This window comes from Cydia splendana, chromosome 20 (genome assembly GCF_910591565.1).
Source record: "Cydia splendana chromosome 20, ilCydSple1.2, whole genome shotgun sequence".
NCBI classification, from domain to species: domain Eukaryota; kingdom Metazoa; phylum Arthropoda; class Insecta; order Lepidoptera; family Tortricidae; genus Cydia; species Cydia splendana.
This window is the reverse complement of record NC_085979.1, coordinates 6,735,573-6,758,992: the sequence shown is the minus strand read 5'-3', so window position 1 is coordinate 6,758,992 and position 23,420 is coordinate 6,735,573. Positions and strand designations below refer to the sequence as shown.

Here is a 23,420-nt window from a genome sequence, read left to right as displayed (position 1 = left end):
TATAAATACGGGGGCAAATAATTTAGCAGCAATTATTTGATTATTCCGTTACTAAGCCTAAAGCTGAAATGAATATTCTAAAACGTAAACTTATTTTATTGTTCATACCTCAGTGGACGAAACACCGTCTTCTGACCTAGAGGACAGGGCAGATGACGGTCTCGATCCGTCTGTAAAAAAAAAGAAGATTTAAACATGCAATTGTATTCCAGGATAATTTAATTTACAATTGTGCCTTACAATGTCAATAACTAAGACAGATAATTTTGAACCTTGGGCGGATCTAAAAATAGAAATGTAAAAATGAGTGCCTGAACTGAAAAATTGGAAAAAATTGCGCGGTTTCTTAACATAAAATACCTACTTGAAAATTTGTCAAATAGTAAAAAATCTGCTGTGTCTAATTTATATTCCCATGGTAGCTGAACACTAAAATTCAATTTTAATTACAAATCTACCATTATAATATAATAATATAGCCTTTATTCACTGACATCATAATAAAGTAATACAGTTAAAATATTTGTTTTATTCTGTCAGGCTGCCATTGGCATAGGCCTCCTCCATATTTCGCCATACCTGGCGGTTTTTGGATATTCTCCTCCAGTTTTTGGGAAAGTCGTCCTCCCATCTTTTGTGTGGTCCACCATGAGAACATAATAAATATGTAATGTATAAAGGAATCTCTCATCTCGAAACTGGGGAAAAAAACCGGCTAAATGCGAGTCGGACTCGCGCACGAAGGGTTCCGTAACATTACGCAATAAACGGAAAAAAAATCACGTTTGTTGTATGGGAGACCCACTTAAATATTCATTTTAGTATTTGTTGTTATAGCGGCAACAGAAATACATCATCTGTGAAAATTTCAACTGTCTAGCTATCACGGTTCGTGAGATACAGCCTGAACCTGATGACAGACAGACAGAGAGACAGACAGCGGAGTCCTAGTAATAGGGTCCCATTTTTACCCTTTGGGTATGAAACCCTAAAAATCGAACTTTTAGGAAGTAAATCGTTATAAAGAGTAATGTAATATATATCAACTTTTTCAGGCATCTAATCTATGTCAGCTGCCGCATGTCTATATATATCTTACCTGTATCCTGCCTCGCTCGCTTGCTGGCCCTGGCCGGAGCTGTTGGTGTCCCCATCACGGTCCTGAGAGGCACCACGGTTTTGCTGGCCAATGCCACGTCTGCCTCCAAGTTGTCTAATCATAGAAAATGTGTTATTGTATTATATTGTTATATTGAAAAGGTGGATAAACTTTTCCTTTGTGCCTTGGATAATTTTCCCTAAAATTAAAATTCTAGCTTGAAAACCATATTAACCGTAGTAACCGTATTGTAACCATCAGCATAACGGTAAAAAATTCTTCCCATCTCAAACTTAACCTTTTCTTTTAATACCATAACACACTACCACTGCACCAAGGTCACGGTACGGTGCCGTAGTGTGTTACGCCTATTAATTTGCATCATGGTTCTATATATATATTCATAGTTTTTATTTGCTAGACTTATGGAAGTTACATTAAAAGACAGATGTAATATAGGACATAATTATATTAATATAGAACAACACTACTATACTGGCATACAAATATTTACAACTTAAAATATCTTTAGCCCATTACTCATTTCTATAACAACTAAACTTGATATAGACGTAGTGTAGGAACGCCCTGGGAAACCGATCTTAGTAAACTTACCTAAAACTTTCTTGTATTCCACAATAGAGTCATCCAGGTCCATCTTCACAAAGCCCTTGAAGGGCTTGTCTTCACCGGCAGCTTTGCTGAAAGCCTCCGACGCCCTGCGTTTGACACCCCGTTTGTCATCTGTGTCTTCTGCGGGCTCTGGAGCTTCTTCTGGATTCCATTCAAGTTCTGTGGAACATAAAAATATTTTGAAACAAAAAAATTGTTGACACAGCCTTTAGTTAGAGGCTCAAGTCCGTTTGAGTTGTTTAAAAAACCGGGCAAGTGCGAGTCGGACTCGCGCACGAAGGGTTAAAAAAGCAAAAAAGAAACGGTCACCCATCCAAGTACTGACCACTCCCGACGTTGCTTAACTTTGGTCAAAAATCACGTGTGTTGTATGGGAGCCCCACTTAAATCTTTATTTTATTCTGTTTTTAGTATTTGTTGTTATAGCGGCAACAGAAATACATCATCTGTGAAAATTTCAACTGTCTAGCTATCACGGTTCGTGAGATACAGCCTGGTGACAGACGGACGGACGGACGGACAGACGGACGGACGGACTGACGGACAGCGAAGTCTTAGTAATAGGGTCCCGTTTTACCCTTTGGGTACGGAACCCTAAAAAGACACGAGAAGTTTTTTTAGGGATTCAGGATTTCTTACTATTTGTTTCCGAAATGTTCCATAACAGGAAAACCATTTAATTGCACTGCATATACCCTATGACCCTAAACCAGTGCCTAAACTGGAACTGATTCTACATAGATTTGGTCTTTCAGATACTACTATATTCAGGGCTCGGAACCGGTTTTTTTTTAAATCCCAAAATAGCCCAATATTTTTAATTATTTTATACTCTTTACGTGGGACTGAATCATGTATTTAGGTAACAACCTCGTATTATTAGATTGTCCCATTCAACATGAAATAATAAACCAAAGAACGTAATAATACCGGTATTTTTTGTACGAAGAAAAAACCGGTCCCGAGCCTTGACTATATTATTATTATTATTGCCTTTTCTTCCATATCAATTTTAGTTTGGCTATGTATTTTTGAGCAAGTTGTTTTATTTGTTTATATGGATCCCTCTCTGGGTGAAGGCCTCCTCCAGTTTTTTTCCAACCTTCTCTGTCTTCTCCTGTCTCCATCCAATGTTTTCCAGCTATTTGGGTAATGTCTTCAGACCAGCGTTTCTTCGGCCTGCCGGGGGGGCGTTTTCCGTGTCCATTTTGTGGTTTGTATGGTCCATCTTTTGTCTGTCATGCAGGCTACATGGCCAGTCCAGTTCCACTTAAGCTTGAGAGTATGGGTAAAAGCGTTGGTTACCTTGGTTTTTTCTCTGATTCTTGTGTCTTATTTTGTATATTTTCTGCAGCCCCGTCATACTTCTCTCCATAGGTTCTTATAAAACTACGCAGAGAGATACTACTATATAGAAAAATAGATTGTTGAAGAACCACACTTGTATCTTGAAAGAAAAATAGTAATTCAAAAAACTGCATGTGGTTTCCGAGCCCTGGTTAGCCAACAATTGCACTAAATCATATATATGCATGTTATTTTATGTTCTTCCCTAGATTACAAGGCATTAACATTCTAGACTCACTTGACTTTCTATTGCTAAATACATTTCTATAATGTCACAATCTAAAATTTCTTAAAAGCATACTTCACTATATTGCCAATTTCACCATAAATGTCTTCATTCTAAAGAAATATATGTGAAAAGCCCACTTTAAGTTTCCAAAAGAAGCAAATCTGAGTAATAATCAAGAAACATACATATATTGAAGATGATTTAGTACTATACAACTAAAAGCGATGGACCAAATTAGCAAGTTGATTAATATCCCGAAGTTATAATTAATTCATGTATGATTGTATTGGACTATAATCTAAGACTAGTCTGTACAAACGCGACTCAATACTGCAGTTGTGCAACCTAACAATGAATGTTATACTGTTCTATAGTCACAGCTTTCACCGCCACAGTCCAGCATAAAATATGTCAATAACTTCATAATTTATGCTCAAGATTTACAATTATCCATCTGTGATCAATAAAAATAGGTCGTAGTACCTTTAAATGCTCCATTAGAGTACAATTTTGGTTTGCAAATAGCAAAAATACGTCATCAAAAATGTGAGATAGGTTATGTGAAAGTGTAGAGTTACCTGGTTTAATTGGCTTGGTTTCTTCTGGCTCCGGGTCCGCGGGCGCACTGGGCGCCTCGAGGGCCTCCGGCGCCGCGTCCTCGGCACTCGCTGCCAACGCTTCAGGTCCATTAACGACTGCTTCTTCCCCACTCTGGTTATCACTAACCGCCATTTCGTCAGACATTGTCAATCGCTACTTTACAAGACACGGAACCACTGTCAAAGTGTAAATGACCACATAACAAGCTGTTGAATATATTCAAAGTCTCCACAGGGATTCTTAATGTTAGTGCGCGTCACGACACAGAGATTTCCCGCTATATTGGTCGAGGGAGAATTCACAAGCGTCCCTTGCACTAAACATTTGTAAAAACTTTCACTAAGTTTTTTTTAACATATAATCATAGTTCGGTGATTATTCACTATCGTGTATCACGATATAAATGAAAACATTATAATCAAAGTAATTTCGACCACAAAATTATTTTGCAAAGGAAAATGTCGAGTGATCATAAACAATATCCGCTCGACAAAGACGCCACAGTGATTTGTTTATGGTTCTTCAAGCTGGCTATGCGTTAAGGCCCCAGTACACAATGGGCCATCGCCGGCCACTCCAAGGGACGCAGCCTTGCGGTAGAATGAGATAGCAACATCACTTGCTCCCTCTAACGCATAAATGCGTCCCTTGGAGTGGCCGGCGATGGCCCATTGTGTACTAGGGCCTTTATGTAGCTATAGTATTTTTGAAACATTAATAAATAGTTTTTCAATATGTCTATGATTTTATAAATTATAAATAATTGAAAATGTACGTATACTTATTACTAAAGAACTATGCAATGTTTTCAAAACAAGTAATTATAATTCCACATGCCATATAAAGAGCACCCCTACACGATCAATTATTTTTAACCGACTTCAATAAAAGGAGGTTATCAAATTTTTAGGGTTCCGTACCAAAAAGGTGCAAAAGGAACCCTTAAGCCTCATTCACACGAACGCTTTTTCAACGCGCGTTAATTAATAAGCGTTTGAATCAAATCTACTCGATAGAGTTTTTGGCGAGCCGCAACCGCAAGTTGTCAGTTCGGGGCAAACTGCTAGTTTTTAAATCTAAAAAAAGTAGAACGCTTGGACCCCGCAGCCCGAGAGTTTCGAGTTTCAACCAGAGTTTCGATCGAAGTATTGCGCAATGAAACTGAACGTCTGAGGGTTAACACGACCCGCATCATTATTTTTGTAATGTATAGTCTGTGGTAGAAATGAAATTTCACGTCGTCGATTTGACAGGTCAGGTCAGAGTCCAACTTTTATGAAGTTTATAGCAACTTTTAGGGCATTATTATAGTATTTTTAGTTACTTTACATCGTTCCAGAGTCATCCCAAGTTAGCTGTGATATCCCGTAGGAGTCCACTCAGCCATGGCATCCCACATAGCGAAAACTTTGTTGAAAACTTCACATGCCAGCTCGACGATCAAATTTGGTAATTTATCTCAATTATTTTCAATTAATATATCGTTAGTTTTCAATAAAATCTACCGTGCATTATTAGGTAACATCGTGTTGCATAAAATTAATTTTCAAAGGTTATATTATGAAGGTAGTGAATATTTTTATTTAGACATAAACTTTGGACCTTTCATGGTTGGCACTACGACAATTATTTATAAGTAATATTTCATATGAAGCTGTAGTCAGCCTCCGTATTCGCGTAGGGCAGTAACATAGGTCACATTTTAGCAATTAAAAAATGCAAAACAATCAGGGTTATATGTTTATGTGTTTTAATGTGGATTGGATACAAATAAAACAACCATCCAGTTATGAAATTAAAGTTCATCTGGAATTGGGCTCTTATCAGAAAGATCTGTATTACTATTACCATATTTAGTTAAAGATGCGCTTAGTAAATATCTCATATTTATAATTTTCTGTTGTTTATGGATGTAGTTTAATATTAGTTATATTTATGGCTTGGGAGATAGTGTCTTGTTTCAAATATATTAATTAAGTACAAGTAGTCATGATGGCATTAACTAAGTGTAAGTTGTTTTTATTTATTGTCTAAACCCTATAATTTATCACTGAAACATGTTGTCCCTACTAATATTATGAATGTGAAAATTTGGAAGTTACTCTGTATGTAAATTTGGTATGGAGATAGATTGAGGCCCAAGGAGGGACATAGGAGAGTTTTTATCAACAATCATCGTCATCATACTACAGTACTTACTATGGTAAAAAACCGGTCAAGTGCGATTCGGACTCGCGCACGAAGAGTTCTGTACCATTACGTAAAAAACGGCAATAATATCACGTTAGTTGTATGGGAGCCCCACTTTAATATTAATTTTATTCTGTTTTTAGTATTTGTTGCCCTAGTGGCAACAGAAATAAATCATCTGTGAAATTTTCAACTGTGTCACAATCATGATTCATGAGATACAGCCTGGTGAGAGACAGACGGACAGTGGAGTCTTAGTAATAGGGTCCCATTTTTACCTTTTGGGTACGGAACCCTAAAAATACTAATCTAATATTGTTTATTATGAAACATTTGACTTAATGTTAATAGTATATTGCCAATTCATCGAATTTGGTTTTCGTAGATACTGCCAGGCGTGCCCTGAGTGTTGGAGCAGCGTTACAGCAAAAGAAGACTCTCAAAGACCGCACGGGCAAAAATGTTGTGCTTGTGGATGGCGTCCGCACCCCCTTCCTCGTCTCCTTCACCGACTACTCCAAGATGATGCCCCATGAGCTTGCAAGACATGCCCTCTTGTAAGTATTGATGCTATTCGTACGAATATATATATAATAAAACAGTACATATTTATTTATTTAAAATTTAAATCAGGCAATAAGGCCCATATTATGTACAAAATAGCTTACAGACCAAGGGATCAAAAAATTACCCTCCCATAGAAAATGGACCAGCCAAAATGTATGAAACAGCCAAATTTTTTTATCGAGATTACGGGGTTGGTTCCATAGTAAAAGTTGCTAAGTATAATATTTCCCAAAACCTCCCTACAACGCGAATGCACTAATTTTTTGACCACAACACAATTGCACAGAAAATATCATTCACTGTTTTATAATAAATAAAAATAAATAAAATAAAAATAAAAAAGCCTTTATTGCCATGTAACTACATAGTTAATACATAATTAAACACATGAAATAAATACAATTTAAACAAGTAAACAGTTATAACAATGTTTTATAATAATTATGTTATTTTAACTTTTTATATTTCTTCCTCAAAAAATTTGGCCATCACCAATCAATCCTACATTTTACCTTTAATCTCCTTAGGGGTCTCTTGCAAAAGACCGGCATAGACAAGGAGTTGATTGACTACATCATCTACGGCACGGTCATCCAGGAGGTGAAGACATCCAACATTGGCCGCGAGGCGGCGCTAGCGGCAGGCTTCAGCGACCGCACGCCCGCCCACACCGTCACCATGGCCTGTATCTCCTCCAACCAGGCTATCACTACTGGTGAGTCGCTAACAAGGTAGATCTAGTGTCAAAGACTGGTCTACATCACGGCACGGTGATCCAGGAAGTGAAGACATCCAACATTGGCCGCGAGGCGGCGCTAGCGGCAGGCTTCAGCGACCGCACGCCCGCCCACACTGTCACCATGGCCTGTATCTCCTCCAACCAGGCTATCACTACTGGTGAGTCGCTAACAAGGTAGATCTAGCGTAAAGGACTGGTCTACATCAAGGCACGGTCATCCAGGAGGTGAAGACATCCAACATAGGTCGCGAGGCGGCGCTAGCGGCAGGCTTCAGCGACCGCACGCCCGCCCACACTGTCACCATGGCCTGTATATCCTCCAACCAGGCTATCACTACTGGTGAGTAGCTAACAAGGTAGATCTAGCGTCAAAGACTGGTCTACATCAAGGCACGGTCATCCAGGAAGTGAAGACATCGAACATTGGCCGCGAGGCGGCGCTAGCGGCAGGCTTCAGCGACCGCACGCCCGCCCACACTGTCACCATGGCCTGTATCTCCTCCAACCAGGCTATCACTACTGGTGAGTCGCTAACAAGGTAGATCTAGCGTCAAAGACTGGTCTGCATCAAGGCACGGTCATTCAGGAGGTGAAGACATCCAACATTGGCCGCGGCGCTAGCGGGAGGTTTCAGCGACCGCACGCCCGCCCACACTGTCACCATGGCCTGTATATCCTCCAACCAGGCTATCACTACTGGTGAGTAGCTAACAAGGTAGATCTAGCGTAAAGGACTGGTCTACATCAAGGCACGGTCATCCAGGAGGTGAAGACATCCAACATAGGTCGCGAGGCGGCGCTAGCGGCAGGCTTCAGCGACCGCACGCCCGCCCACACTGTCACCATGGCCTGTATATCCTCCAACCAGGCTATAACTACTGGTGAGTAGCTAACAAGGTAGATCTAGCGTAAAGGACTGGTCTACATCAAGGCACGGTCATCCAGGAGGTGAAGACATCCAACATAGGTCGCGAGGCGGCGCTAGCGGCAGGCTTCAGCGACCGCACGCCCGCCCACACTGTCACCATGGCCTGTATATCCTCCAACCAGGCTATCACTACTGGTGAGTAGCTAACAAGGTAGATCTAGCGTCAAAGACTGGTCTGCATCAAGGCACGGTCATTCAGGAGGTGAAGACATCCAACATTGGCCGCGGCGCTAGCGGCAGGCTTCAGCGACCGCACGCCCGCCCACACTGTCACCATGGCCTGTATCTCCTCCAACCAGGCTATCACTACTGGTGAGTAGTTAATAGCCGGATCTACACAGAGCGAGCATACGCGCGAGGCAATTTCCTCGCGTACAAAACAGCATCGGCCGAGGCGGCGCGCGCGAGGCACGTCTACACTGGCCGTTTTGTGCGCGAGGAAATTGCCTCGCGCGTATGCTTGCTCTGTGTGGACCCGGCTAATAAGGTAGATTTTTTTTGTATGAAATATTGTTTGTTTGTATCAAACACGTTATTGAATTACACACTTGACCGTATTTGATCAAATATTCGTGTTTTATATGCATTACTAGAAAACAACACGAAGAACATATTGTTTTACTAGACAATTACCCAGAATAACTAGCTAATAATACTTATTGAACTTTGTTCTCATAGTTGCGATTAATTCATAACATTCATACTCGATAAAGATTCTTACTGTACAGTATTTGGCTCGAACATATGGAAATAGTTTAGGTACATAATTGAAATGGAGCCAATCTAGTGTTCCTAGGTGTTTGAACAGGTCATGGTCGAGGTACGGATGTTCTAAATATAGACTTCTGGCTGACTGACTTATCAATGTAGAATCATATCTATAGATAAAAGATATAATCTATAGATGTAGTAGATGTTAGCTCAAAGTACAGTCCCAACCGGAAAAAACCGGCCAAGTGGGAGTCGGACTCGCGCACGGAGGGTTCCGTACCATTACGCAAAAAAACAGCAAAAAAAATTACGTTTGTTGTATGGGAGCCCCACTTAAATATTTATTTTATTTTATTTTTAGTATTTGCTGTTATAGCAAATATCATATAACATATAACAGAAATACATTATCTGTGAAAATTTCAACTGTCTAGCTATCACAGTTCATGAGTAAATAAAGCCTGGTGACAGACAGATGGACGGACGGACAGCGGAGTCTTAGTAATAGGGTCCCGTTTTTACCCTTTGGGTACGGAACCCTAAAAAGCAGGATAATTGGCATGCATGTAACTTATGTGGGTTAGGGATAAGAAATAAAATGTATAAAACAGAAATGGAAACAACTTGTTAAGTCGGTATTTCTCCTTCGCCCCCCATTTATGTGTGCCATATCATATCACAGGTAAAAGTACAGTCAGAGATAAAAGCTTGTATCAAAATTTACATATCAACATTTTTTTTTAGGTATCGGTATGATCGCGGCCGGCGCCTATGACATCATCGTCGCCGGCGGCGTCGAGTTCATGTCGGACGTGCCCATCCGGCACTCGCGCAAGATGCGCTCCCTGCTGCTGCGCGTCAACCGGGCCAAGACCCCCGCGCAGCGCCTGTCGCTGCTCGCCTCCATCCGGCCGGACTTCTTCGCGCCCGAGGTATGTTTAGTTTAGTTTAGTTTATTTATCTCAATATACAATTTTCATACAGGTAAAATATACATACATTTCAGCTTGTACTACTTGTCGTATGATGATCGTTATTCAGAATAATAATAAGAATTAGAACCGAACATCAAAACATAAAAACATAATAATATGATGATGATGAACACCGTATGTACCCCTAACACCTTCGAAAGTTCCAAGATGAGCGTGCATGAACTATAGGGGGCAGCATAGGAACCGTCAGATTTTTGGCGAGAGGCGTAAATGTGAAGTTTATGCTTCAGACGTAGCCCACAAGATGGCAGATCCTACTATGCACAATAAAACTTACGAGAACGGTAGATGGTAGCATTTGCTTTGCCAATGTACATTGTTTCCGATCCAGGCCACAAGATGGCAGATCCTCAACACGCACCGTTGAATTATTAAAAATTTCGTTAGCGCGATGTAGTAATCGCCGCGCTCGATTCCAGCTCCCCGCCGTGGCCGAGTTCTCGTCCGGAGAGACCATGGGTCACAGCGCGGACCGGCTGGCGGCCGCATTCGGCGCCACCCGCCAGGAGCAAGACGACTACGCCCTGCGGTCCCACAAGGCCGCCGCCGACGCGCAGGCCAAGGGATACTTCACCGATCTCATCCCTGTGAAGGGTGAGTTACAGAATCCCTATAGTTCGTTTGTTTACCATTAGAAAGAAGGTAAGCGATCTTGACATGTCTTTTAATTGAAAAACGCTTTTTGAAAGTCAGTAACTATTACTTATGAAAGCAGAAGAATATAAATGATCGTATTAGATTCATAATTGTTACATATTTGCCGTGACTTATTTTTAAAACGTGTTTTTCAATTAAAAGACATGTCAAGATTGTTTACCTTTTTTCTAATGCTAAAAAAACGAACTATAGTGTATCATTCGATAGCGTGACGGGCGTTCGCGTTGTCTATTTTTATATGGGATTTTGAACAGCGCGCCAAGCGGGACGTTTTGGAAACTCAAAATCCCATACAAAATAACACTTAGCGCAAACGAAAATTAACTAGGGAATGGGAAGGGGAATGAAATTTGCACTAGGGATACAGTATAGCCTAATCAGTTACCCTCTCTTGCGTCGCGTTGTTGAACTGTAATATTACCTTTAAAAACCGGCCAAGCCAAGTCAGACTCGCGCACGAAGGGTTCCTTACCATTACGCAAAAAAACGGCAAAAAATCACGTTTGTTGTATGGGAGCCCCACTTAAATATTTTATTTTGTTTTTGTGTTTGTTGTTATAGCGGCAACAGAAATACATCGTGTGTAAAAATTTCAATTGTCTAGCTATCACGGTTCATGAGTTACACCCTGGTGACAGACAGACGGACGGACTGCGGAGTCTTAGTAATAGGGTCCCGTTTTTACCCTTTGGGACGGAACCCTAAAATTGAATAGGGGGTATTACTGCAATGTTCTGCCGCCAGAGTGCAGCACTAAGCTAGCTAGTAAACCATAGAGTAACTTATACATACTGTGGTCTTAAAGTGTTTTTTTGAAAAGTTTTCACAGACAATAAAATATGACATTGATGCATCAAGGCGGTTTGTTAACAAGGGCCTACCGGAAAACGCGACAATCGAAATTTGGTTATCTGACTCTTTATCTCTCGAATATGCAAGAGTGATAGAGAGGTTAGATTTTCTTGTTTCGCGGTAGACCCCCAGATTGTGATGGATCGTGGTAGTAGCGCCCCCTACGCAGAGTTTCGCGTAACATTCCCTATTAAGAACTATTTTGAGGTTATAATATGTTGTTCCAGTGGACGGTAAGGACGGCCTGGTAGACAAGGACAACGGTATCCGCGTGTCCACTCCCGAGCAGCTCGCCAAGCTGAAGCCGGCCTTCATCAAGCCGCACGGCACCGTCACCGCCGCCAACGCCTCCTTCCTGGTCAGTATGCTAGACAAGGACGGCCCGGTAGACAAGGACAGCTCGCCAAGCTGAAGCCGGCCTTCATCAAGCCGCACGGCACCGTCACCGCCGCCAACGCCTCCTTCCTGGTCAGTATGCTAGACAAGGACGGCCCGGTAGACAAGGACAGCTCGCCAAGCTGAAGCCGGCCTTCATCAAGCCGCACGGCACCGTCACCGCCGCCAACGCCTCCTTCCTGGTCAGTATGCTAGACAAGGACAGCCCGGTAGACAAGGACAGCTCGCCAAGCTGAAGCCGGCCTTCATCAAGCCGCACGGCACCGTCACCGCCGCCAACGCCTCCTTCCTGGTCAGTATGCTAGACAAGGACGGCCCGGGAGACAAGGACAGCTCGCCAAGCTGAAGCCGGCCTTCATCAAGCCGCACGGCACCGTCACCGCCGCCAACGCCTCCTTCCTGGTCAGTATGCTAGACAAGGACGGCCCGGTAGACAAGGACAGCTCGCCAAGCTGAAGCCGGCCTTCATCAAGCCGCACGGCACCGTCACCGCCGCCAACGCCTCCTTCCTGGTCAGTATGCTAGACAAGGACGGCCCGGTAGACAAGGACAGCTCGCCAAGTTGAAGCCGGCCTTCATCAAGCCGCACGGCACCGTCACCGCCGCCAACGCCTCCTTCCTGGTCAGTATGCTAGACAAGGACCGCCCGGTAGACAAGGACAGCTCGCCAAGCTGAAGCCGGCCTTCATCAAGCCGCACGGCACCGTCACCGCCGCCAACGCCTCCTTCCTGGTCAGTATGCTAGACAAGGACGGCCCGGTAGACAAGGACAGCTCGCCAAGCTGAAGCCGGCCTTCATCAAGCCGCACGGCACCGTCACCGCCGCCAACGCCTCCTTCCTGGTCAGTATGCTAGACAAGGACGGCCCGGTAGACAAGGACAGCTCGCCAAGCTGAAGCCGGCCTTCATCAAGCCGCACGGCACCGTCACCGCCGCCAACGCCTCCTTCCTGGTCAGTATGCTAGACAAGGACGGCCCGGTAGACAAGGACAGCTCGCCAAGCTGAAGCCGGCCTTCATCAAGCCGCACGGCACCGTCACCGTCGCCAACGCCTCCTTCCTGGTCAGTATGCTAGACAAGGACGGCCCGGGAGACAAGGACAGCTCGCCAAGCTGAAGCCGGCCTTCATCAAGCCGCACGGCACCGTCACCGCCGCCAACGCCTCCTTCCTGGTCAGTATACTAGACAAGGACGGCCCGGTAGACAAGGACAGCTCGCCAAGCTGAAGCCGGCCTTCATCAAGCCGCACGGCACCGTCACCGCCGCCAACGCCTCCTTCCTGGTCAGTATGCTAGACAAGGACGGCCCGGGAGACAAGGACAGCTCGCCACGCTGACGCCGGCCTTCCTCAAGCCGCACGGCACCGTCACCGCCGCCAACGCCTCCTTCCTGGTCAGTATGCTAGACAAGGACGGCCCGGGAGACAAGGACAGCTCGCCAAGCTGAAGCCGGCCTTCATCAAGCCGCACGGCACCGTCACCGCCGCCAACGCCTCCTTCCTGGTCAGTATGCTAGACAAGGACCGCCCGGTAGACAAGGACAGCTCGCCAAACTGAAGCCGGCCTTCATCAAGCCGCACGGCACCGTCACCGCCGCCAACGCCTCCTTCCTGGTCAGTATGCTAGACAAGGACGGCCCGGTAGACAAGGACAGCTCGCCAAACTGAAGCCGGCCTTCATCAAGCCGCACGGCACCGTCACCGCCGCCAACGCCTCCTTCCTGGTCAGTATGCTAGACAAGGACGGCCCGGTAGACAAGGACAGCTCGCCAAGCTGAAGCCGGCCTTCATCAAGCCGCACGGCACCGTCACCGCCGCCAACGCCTCCTTCCTGGTCAGTATGCTAGACAAGGACCGCCCGGTAGACAAGGACAGCTCGCCAAGCTGATGCCGGCTTTCAATACTTTACACATGTCGTCACCGTCACACTTTACACAAGACGGCCGTCTTTTTGCGTCCGTAATATTACGGCCGCTATATGACGGCACCGCTAAACTAGAAAACCAGAGCTATACTGTTATAGTCTGTATCTTTAGGTTTTAGGTATTTAAATAAAAGTCAACAAACAATTTGTAAATATTCAGGTAGTTATAACATTTATTGGTTATCCAACCAAATACAAAATCGTCTGGACCAGTCACTGAACGACTTGACATTAACCTACATTATTTGTTTATTGTTTATTGTCATTTATTGCATACATGTACATTGATGCATTGATTGGTACATTGATGCATTTGATCATGTAATGTTTCTGATCTGAATGATCGTCTACCCTCAACTAGCTTAAGGAGCCATTTGAGGGTAGATTTTGTTTACTTTTATTTAAATACCTAAAGATTAGAGATGCCCCGAATAGTGAATTTGGCCGAATACCGAATACCGAATATTCGGCCCCTCTCTCGGCCGAATACCGAATATTCGGCATGACATGCGAACATTTTGAGTCACAATTATTATGAAAACTGTTCGCCAACAAAGCACAACCCTTGCTAAAGGGGCCCACGGATTAACAGTCCGCCGGACGGTATCAGCCTGTCAGTTAGAACAAAATTTTGACAGTTCCGAACAACTGACAGGCCGATACCGTCCGGCGGACTGTTAATCAGTGGGCCCCTTAAGATATATTTTATGTTGAACAGAATTAATAAATGTGGTTAGAGTCAATCAAATCAGACCCATGATAAAAATAAAATATTTTGTAATCAACAAATGCTTAAAAACGTGCCTTCGTATTTAACTACTTTCCAAGAATACATTTTAAATATTAAATATGCCTAGTTTTTGGTATTTTTTTTGTGTATTTTTTCTTTTTAGGTAGGCGCAACAGATATTCGTATTCGGCCGAATAGTAGACAACATTCAGCCGAATACCGAATATTCGGCAAAGTGGCCTAATAGGCCGAATACCGAATAGTTGCCGAATATTCGTGGCATCTCTACTAAAGATACAGAGTATAAACGCAGTCGAATTTTGAAATTTCTTTCATTAGACCAGGCGTGACTCACTCCGCGATTTCGTCGCGTCGCTACAAGTACATGCGGCCCACACCAATTTTGGTGTCTAGCCATAGTAGCCGCGTACCGCTACGGAACGGACGCCTGCTCGCGCTTGCGCCACCTAGCGGTCATATCTGTCGTAATAGACGCGTTTTGTTAGAGAGTGAACCTTCTGTACCTAGTACTATTTCTTATTCTGTGATAAGACTTATTTTGTATGTGTGTTTGTAGACTGACGGCGCCTCGGCGTGCCTGGTGATGCCGGAGGCCAAGGCCAAGGAGCTCGGCTTTAAGCCCAAGGCTTATCTGAGGGACTTCACTTACGTCGCTCAGGTATGTATGAAAATAGAGAAGCAAATTAATAGACCACTTCTTAGGGTGGTATTCCATCTGTCCAAAATCATGGTCGAATGTCATTGCGTCTCACTCTCTCATTGAGCAAAAATGTGAGTCAAAATACCACCCTTAGGTTCACCCATAAATCACGTGCTCAAATTTTGCCTTTAATTTCGCGTCATGACAAAATGTAAAAATTCGATTCTAAATTTAACCGGTTTAGCAGGCAAATTTAGACTCTGTGTTATTGAAAATATAAAACATTATAATTTTAATTATAATTTAATTTAATTAATAATTTTAATAAAAAAAATATTATTTTGTTCTTTAAACTTCTATTGACATATTTGTTGGATGGAAATTAAATCTTGGAAGTTAAATATGACCCACTTCCCGAAATCCGATGCAGCTGAACATTTGCATACATACGTAAGTCGGGTGACAATGCAATATTATGGTACCATCGAGATGATATGATGATGGAGACAGGAGGTGGCCATAGGAACTCTGTGATAAAACAACGCAACCTAATTGTGTTTGGGGTTTTTAGACTCGTCTCGATGAGTATTAGTTGTATGTGGAAAGGAAAGAAAAGTACAGTCAGCGATAAAAGCTTGTACCAAAAAATTTTTTTTGCCAAAAACTTTTTTTTTTCATTTATTTCTACTATCTAATGATTTTCCGTAGGATCCCGTGGACCAGCTGCTCCTGGGGCCCGCGTACGGCATCCCCAAGATCCTGGAAAAAGCCGGCCTCACCATGAAGGACGTAGACTCCTGGGAGATCCACGAGGCATTCGCTGTAAGTCCAAAAGCTTATAAAACACTGGAGACACAGAATAAATAATAGTACTACCGTACAGAAAGGAAACTTCCTACAAAACCGAAGTTTGACATAGGATCAGGGACGAATCATGCTGCCCCTTTCTAATATATGCCACTATCTCTTTCGGCTATCACATTGCCCGTAGAACCGATGGCCGTTGGGGCGGAAAGGTTCTCGAGTGGCGACCACGTACCGGAAGGCGCAGCGTGGGTGGACTCCCCACAAGGTGGACTGACGACCTGGTAAAGATCGCGGGAGTCAGCTGGATGCAGGTGGCGCAAGACCGGTCATTGTGGCACTCTTTGGGGGAGGCCTATGTCCAGCAGTGGACGTCCTCTGGCTGATATGATGATGATGATGATCTATTTCGGCTAATTATGGTTGTCAAAATACAAGTAATTATCTGTGGTTATGCACGCAAAGGGACGTCATAATTATTGCTCGGAGCAATGATGAGCCGACCGGAGCCGAGAATGCCCGAACGCTCTAGTTTCCTACCCCTGCTGGAGATTGCATATAGAACTTGAATTGTCTGTCCACCTTGAACATTCTCTTTCACTACTTGCCGTTTCTTTCTGCAGAATGAATATTTTAAAATTAGAGTTTATTTTAAAATTTCTCACGCAGTGCAAGTATTATTTTAAACGTCAAACTTCTATGAAATTATGACGTACCTATCAATAACACTTGCACTGCGTGGGCTTTCAAGATCGCTGCAGACTTTTCTTGGTCTAACTCTAGCTATGAGTTTTATTCACTTGAAAGCTTTCTGTCCGGAAGTCCAATATTTTCTCTATAGGTTCTGAGGGAATATACTTCCCACAATGATTTTGAATCTTATAGGGTTACCCGTTAATGGGTTAAAGTAACTAAGGCCCACGTGCACTATTCCACTAACCCGGGGTTAGCCGGTTAAACCTGGAGTTACCATGGTTACCAGTACAATTTGACACTGGGTTAACGGTTTAACAGCTCAACTCCGGGTTAGTGGGATGGTGCAAGTGGGCCTAAGACGTATATTTTTAATATTACATACTCTTCGACTTTATCAAAAGTTTTTGCAGTGTACTTGTAACGCGATGTATTATTTCAGGGTCAAATCTTGGCCAACTTGAAGGCGATGGACTCTGACTGGTTCGGTCAGACCTATCTGAAGAGGCAGGGCAAGGTATTTATCAATAAATAATTATCACTCATGCTTACACTCACAATTCTCCGTACACTTAGGTACAGGTCGATAAGTTAGGACAGTACCTATACTCTGTATCTAGGTATATAAATAAAAGTAAACAAAATCTACCCTCAAATGGCCCCTCAAGCCTGTTGAGGGTAGATGAAAACATTACACGATCAAATCATGTAGTTGAAAGTCAGGTCGTTCAGTGACAGATCCAGGCGGTTTTGTAATTGGTCGGTTAACCAATAAATGTTATAACTACCCGAAAATGTACAAATTGTTTGTGTACTTTTATTTAAATACCTAAAGATACAGAGTATACGTAGCGCGTAGCGTCAATATGTATTTACTTGTTGGTCCAGCTATCTGTGACGAATAGGGTATTCTCCTACAATCTTTTTTAAAACTGTCAATACGATTTGCTAATATGGAATTTATATGAAACATTACACAATGACGTCACGGTCAACTCACTTACTTTTTATATTTCTATCCGATTTATTAAATAACTTGTGTTTAAAAATAACTCCTATCTGTGTTTTTCTAATAATTATCTGGTGCTTTATTTCATGCATGGTGTGACTGCCTGTTGTCGCAGTGATGGATGAAACAGGGTCCTGTTTTAACAGTGCCGTTACATAAAAAGGCAGAAAATTTACAGCCATAGAATAAATAATAGTACTACCGTACATAAAGGAACTTCCTACAGAACCGAAGTTTAATAGCGGTTCAGGGTCGAATCATTCTGTCCCTTTCTAGAGTTTCTAGTGTATGGCACTATCCCTTTCGGTCATTTGGGGTTGTCAAAATTCAAGCCATTATCTTATCTGTGGTCGTGCACGCAAAGGGACGTCAAGTTGTGTGAACCCTAATAATTGCTCGGAGCAATGCTGAGCCGAACGGAGCCGAGTTTGGCCGAAGGGAGGAGTTTCGCACCCCTGGTACAGCCTAAATAGGACCTTATATTTTTTAACATACCTGTTATACTCGTTTTGTTGTCTTGATCCCTTTCTACTAAGTCTGTAACGACAGGGATGCACTGATTATATGTTCTGGTTTCAGGTGGGCTCGCCTGACATGTCCAAGTGGAACAGCTGGGGAGGCTCTCTGTCCATCGGACACCCCTTCGCTGCCACCGGTGTAAGTAACATATGTACCTAAAACCATTGCATAAGTTATACATAGTATTTAGGTATTTATTATATATTCCCCATACTAACTTCCGACCCCTTAAAGGGTGATTTCTGGGATATACTACCTGTAGCCGCCGTGCAGGTCAGGATCTCGACGACTCAAATAAAACGCTTCGATTTGAAGTAAACTATTATAATTTCAATAGGTACTGGTTTTACAAGGGTTCCTTGACTAAACGGTTAAATGTAAAAGTGGTGTGGTAATCGTATGGAGGCTGATGAAAGAGTGATTTGCATAATTTGAATATCCGAAAATAGTGGTTAAGATTTGGGTGCCTCTAATTGGCTGCGATACATAATATGTGGAGCGCTCCTATTGGTGCTTTAGAAAAAGCTTCCAAATACTAGCCGAGCCCGACGGCTGCGTTTAGTTACTGTATTATACAAATAAAGGTTGCGTTCGCAACACTACCCTATGTCCTTCCCCGGGACTCAAACGATCTCCATACCACCAAAAGTGGCAAAAAAGGTCACAATATATACAATGGCAAAATATAAAAGAACGGCTCACTTAGGAGGTCATGGAGGTATCGATGTGTGCCCCTACTGGTATTAATAGGGACACTTTTAAAAATTTAGTACAGCCTCCATCTTAATTCTTCAATCTTCAGCAGTTTTAATTTTAACTGGCGTGTTATATAAATAAGTAAATAACATATAATTTAGAAAAAATCTTAACAGCGCCATGTAGAAATTCCGCTCTGAGGGATAAGCGACATCTAGTGAGCATTTCAGGCACTATTTTTGCACTTATTATAAGTGCAATAGTAGTCTAAAAAGTCACTATTTACTGTAATAGTAAGTAGTCTAAAGTCACTATTTACTGCAAAATTTTAGCTGTACCTCGCCTTTTAGACTACATGAGAACTACAGTGAAATCAGATGGGGCTGTCCATAAATTACGTCATCGATTTTTGACACCCCCCCCAAATCATTCAAAAATCATGCTTCGAATGATCTTGTTTCCTCCTACGTCATGCTACCATCATCCGATGCCCAGACCCCCCCCCCCCTAATTTGAAATTACGTAATTTATGAATAGCCCCGAAGATACGCATTATGCCGATTTCTACGCTATCAATTTGAAAGACAACCTTTGATAATTATTAGATTATTTCTTAAGAGTCCATTGACGTGCACACTAGCGCCACTGCTAAATAATCGTGATTATTTAAATTTAACGAAAGATGTTTAAAAAAGGGGGCCGCTACGTACTTATTTAAGTACCTCTTGAATACATCAAAATAGTTTTTATGTTGCTTCGTCAATCTATGCGTCCAAAGTTAAAACGGCCGTTTTTGTTTTGAGTTCATAGATCGACGATACGATACGATCCAGCAACATAAAAACCAGTTTGATGTATTCAAGAGGTGCTTAAATACAAAATACAGTACGGGCTTGTGCACAAATCACGCGAGGTTCGATAGGGGGAGGGGGGGGTCACGAAAAAATCACGATAGATCACATTGGGGGAGGGGGGTATAAGGAAACCTCACGTGTATTTTTCTACAGTGAACGAAACTAAGAAAAAAAACCTACCACATGAGTAGATACTCTTTCTCGGTTTCGTTAAACATTAAATCTTGACTCTGCACTTCAAAATAGCGAGTCTATTTAACGAAAATATAAAAATAAACAAGATTTTGTATATACAATACTATTTATCTTAAAATTAGGTCGAATAAAAAAATTCAAAAAAATACACGTGAGGTTGTGTGTAGGGAGGGGGGTAGCCAAAAACTCACCAAGGGGGAGGAGGGGGTCAAAAAGTAGCCGAAAACACCTCGCGTGATTTGTGCACAACCCCTACGTAGCGGCCCCCTTTATAAATACCTGTCGTTAAATTTAAATAATCACGATTATTTAGCAGTGGCGCTAGTGTGCACGTCAATGGACTCTTAAACAATAGTAGTTTGTGTTACAAGGGATCAAAATTATATATTTCCGTCAAGGGTGTACATTGAATCCTGAATGAAGCGATGGATTCTAAAGTAGAATCCTGAGCGTAATGAGGGATTCAAGTGTTAACGCCCAAGACGGAATAATTTTGATACCGTGTGACACATACTGCTTTTCACATCAACTATGAGGAAATTGTTATGTTGCAAATATGTATTATTTGACCAAAAAAAATAGTATGCAAGAAAGAAAAAATCGTGTCCTAGAACAGAAAAGTACAACTTTGATCCCTCCTAGCCAGGGAAGAAAAAGCCCTTTTCCGAATAGGTGATGTGAAATAGTTATTTGTTTTACAAGGGGGCAAAGTTGTTGTTTAACTGCTCGTGCTAATATTGATACCCGAGCAAGCGAAAGATTCCAAAATTGAACCACGAGCATAGCGAGTGGTTCGAGAAATGGAATCTTGAGCGTTGCGAGGGTTTCAAAGCACGAGGATTAAACAAAATTTGCCCCCGAGTGAAACACAAAATTTTTCACCACACCAACCTGAAGCAAATATTAAATGTAAAATATCAAACAAAATCAAACCAAATCAAATCCAAATGAATGTAATTAAAAATTTATCATCCAAAATCATCATTTAAAAGTCATTTCTACCAGCAAACATAAGAAACCAACTCAAAATTTGCATTTGATTACTTTGTCTCACATGTGAATAAAATGCAACTTTGCTATCAGTTTTTAAAGTGCAAAGTAAGCCTTTCCGAGCTGGTGTGGTGAAAACGTATTTCCCGTCAGGTCCGCTTGGCGATGCACACAGCCAACCGGCTGGTGCGCGAGGACGGGCAGATCGGCGTCATCAGCGCGTGCGCCGCCGGCGGCCAGGGCGTCGCCATGATCCTCGAGAGGCACCCCGACGCCACCGCCGACTAGGCGACCCCACTCCGCGCCACACGCAGCGTCACATTGCACCAACATGGGCCCGTTTATCAAAAGCATGGTATAATAATATACTCCGCCTGGTGCTCTCTTCCGACCACGTGACTGACACAAGCCTACGTCAATATATAAAGTGGCAATGTTATTGTGACGTAGGCTTGTGTCACTCTGGGAAGAGAAGACCATGTTTTATTAGTATTAGACTATGCATTGTAATACAAGTGGAAGTCCCTTTCTAACAAAAGCTGTCAAAAAGTGGCATCCGCTTGTATTACTAGTTACAAGCTTTTGAGAAACGTGTCCCAGGTCTATTCACAAGAACTGCCGCGAATGGAACGAATCAGTGAATGAAAATATCTGTACGTATCACGTTAACCAATAAAATGGCGGCTCTGACTGTATACCGATACGTGTCACTCGCACAATGAAAGTTTCGTTCATTCCATTCGTGAAAGGATCTGTACGTGACGCTGTACGACGCGTCCAGAGGACTGACAACTGTTGCGATTACAAATATGTAGGCTGAAAATAACCATGTTGTGAAACAACGGGAAAACTGCGGTTGATATACAAATATGGTATCACCAAGTATCACTACAATGTCTAATAGAAGACTTAGTTTAGCAAAAAGGATACATCCTCAAAACTTTGGTATTTAAATGAATGACTGGGTTATTCGCGGACGGTCTAGAACGCAAAATGACTAGTGTAACATTTTGCCTATATCGCTCTTAGTCTACATCGCGAACGGTCCAGTACGCAAAATGCCTACATCATTTTCCGTCGTTTTATCTTTACGTTAGCGATGTCGACGGAGCCCCGCTGCCGCGGGGCTCCTATTCTGTGCGGTTTGGCCTTCGGCCATTTGAAGATAACTAACGAACCTAACCTACCTGTGAGATATAAAAAAGTGGTCATTTTGCGTTCTAGAGTCTAGAACGCAAAATGACAATCTAGACCGTTCGCGATGTAGACTAAAAGCGATATAGGCACAATGTTACACTAGTCATTTTGCGTTATGTACGTTATGACAGACAGTTAAAATTTAATTGATAAACTTTTATGGGTTGGATCGTTTTCCCTAAATTATGTCTAATTATTATGATACGTTATGAACTGTTAGAAATGAACGAAGGTCACGTTACCCAGTGTTTTTTTTACTGAATACTAAGTCGACATCCATTATGCAACGTTTTACATGAAAATAGACACATACTCCACGTGTGTTATGACTTAACCGTAGCGCGAAGTAACAATTACAAATGCCTATAAAATGTAATACCGATGTCAGTCCTTTAAAAGAAATATGGACATAATCCATGGCCTTAGAAATAGTTTTCTTTTCTGACTGTTCTGCAAATAATAAAAATCTCTTCCGGCTTAGGAAAAACCACTGCCTAAAAGAACGTGTCATTTTATTTAGGCAAGTAAATAATTTCAATCTTAAGCGTTGTGCGGCGTTAAGCTAATAGTCCCAAAAATAAGCCTAAAATATAGAAAAGCTACGAGTATGACGGTTACGTATGTAATCTTCGTCACTCTCTGAATATATTTTATTTCAAAAGAAACTCAATCATTGAGACCTATTGGTTTGTAATCATTATTTTACAAAAAACAATAAAATACGCCTTTCAATTTCATAAAGTCACGTCAAAACTAAGAAGTATGTGCATGTTTGTGTAGTTATTCTTAATAAGAACAGAATTGTAATCTAAATTAATATTTTGTAAGATTTACCTATTTATTACATGATAGGGTAAGTGTAATACAATGACAAAGAGATGTTCTAAGCATGTCCTACATTTAATTGGTTGGTAAGAAATGTGTATGTAATCAATTATTTTATTAAAGAATGTTAGTAAAACTGACGTGTATTTTTTAACAGAGCCAAAAAATTCCCGCGTTCGCGTACATCCGGCGGATACTGATATCACATTAGACAATATCAAGCTGCCCCAAGTTAACAAATTTAAGTATCTTGGATCTGTGATATCAGACGATGGCACGACAGATGCGGATGCTACGCACAGAGTCACAGCAGGGTGGAACAAATGGCGCCAACTTACTGGAGTTATGTGTGATACAAAGATGCCAGTAAGAACCAAAGGCA

The 23,420-nt window shown here is 42.2% G+C and overlaps 2 protein-coding genes across 2 annotated transcripts in view; one reads left to right on the top strand and one right to left on the bottom strand.

Annotated features, from left to right (window-relative positions):
- The window catches only part of LOC134800630 (uncharacterized), a 36,162-nt gene extending 31,749 nt beyond the window's left edge, over positions 1-4,413 (bottom strand). Inside the window, exons 1-4 of the mRNA XM_063773115.1 lie at positions 3,887-4,413; positions 1,715-1,891; positions 1,100-1,213; positions 109-170 (exon numbers count right to left, since the gene is read on the bottom strand). Coding sequence (XP_063629185.1) covers positions 109-170; positions 1,100-1,213; positions 1,715-1,891; positions 3,887-4,052 — 519 coding nt within the window. The 5' untranslated portion in view covers positions 4,053-4,413. The remainder of the gene's footprint in view (positions 1-108; positions 171-1,099; positions 1,214-1,714; positions 1,892-3,886) is intronic.
- A 730-nt stretch (positions 4,414-5,143) lies between these two features.
- Positions 5,144-23,174, top strand: LOC134800846 (trifunctional enzyme subunit beta, mitochondrial). Its single transcript, XM_063773403.1, has 11 exons — positions 5,144-5,357; positions 6,484-6,655; positions 7,193-7,380; positions 9,788-9,975; positions 10,458-10,632; positions 11,775-11,905; positions 15,173-15,274; positions 15,965-16,078; positions 17,196-17,270; positions 18,342-18,419; positions 21,170-23,174. The coding sequence occupies exons 1-11, from the start codon at positions 5,294-5,296 to the stop codon at positions 21,302-21,304; spliced, it is 1,422 nt and encodes a 473-aa protein (XP_063629473.1). The 5' UTR covers positions 5,144-5,293; the 3' UTR covers positions 21,305-23,174.
- The last annotated feature ends 246 nt before the right edge of the window (positions 23,175-23,420 follow it).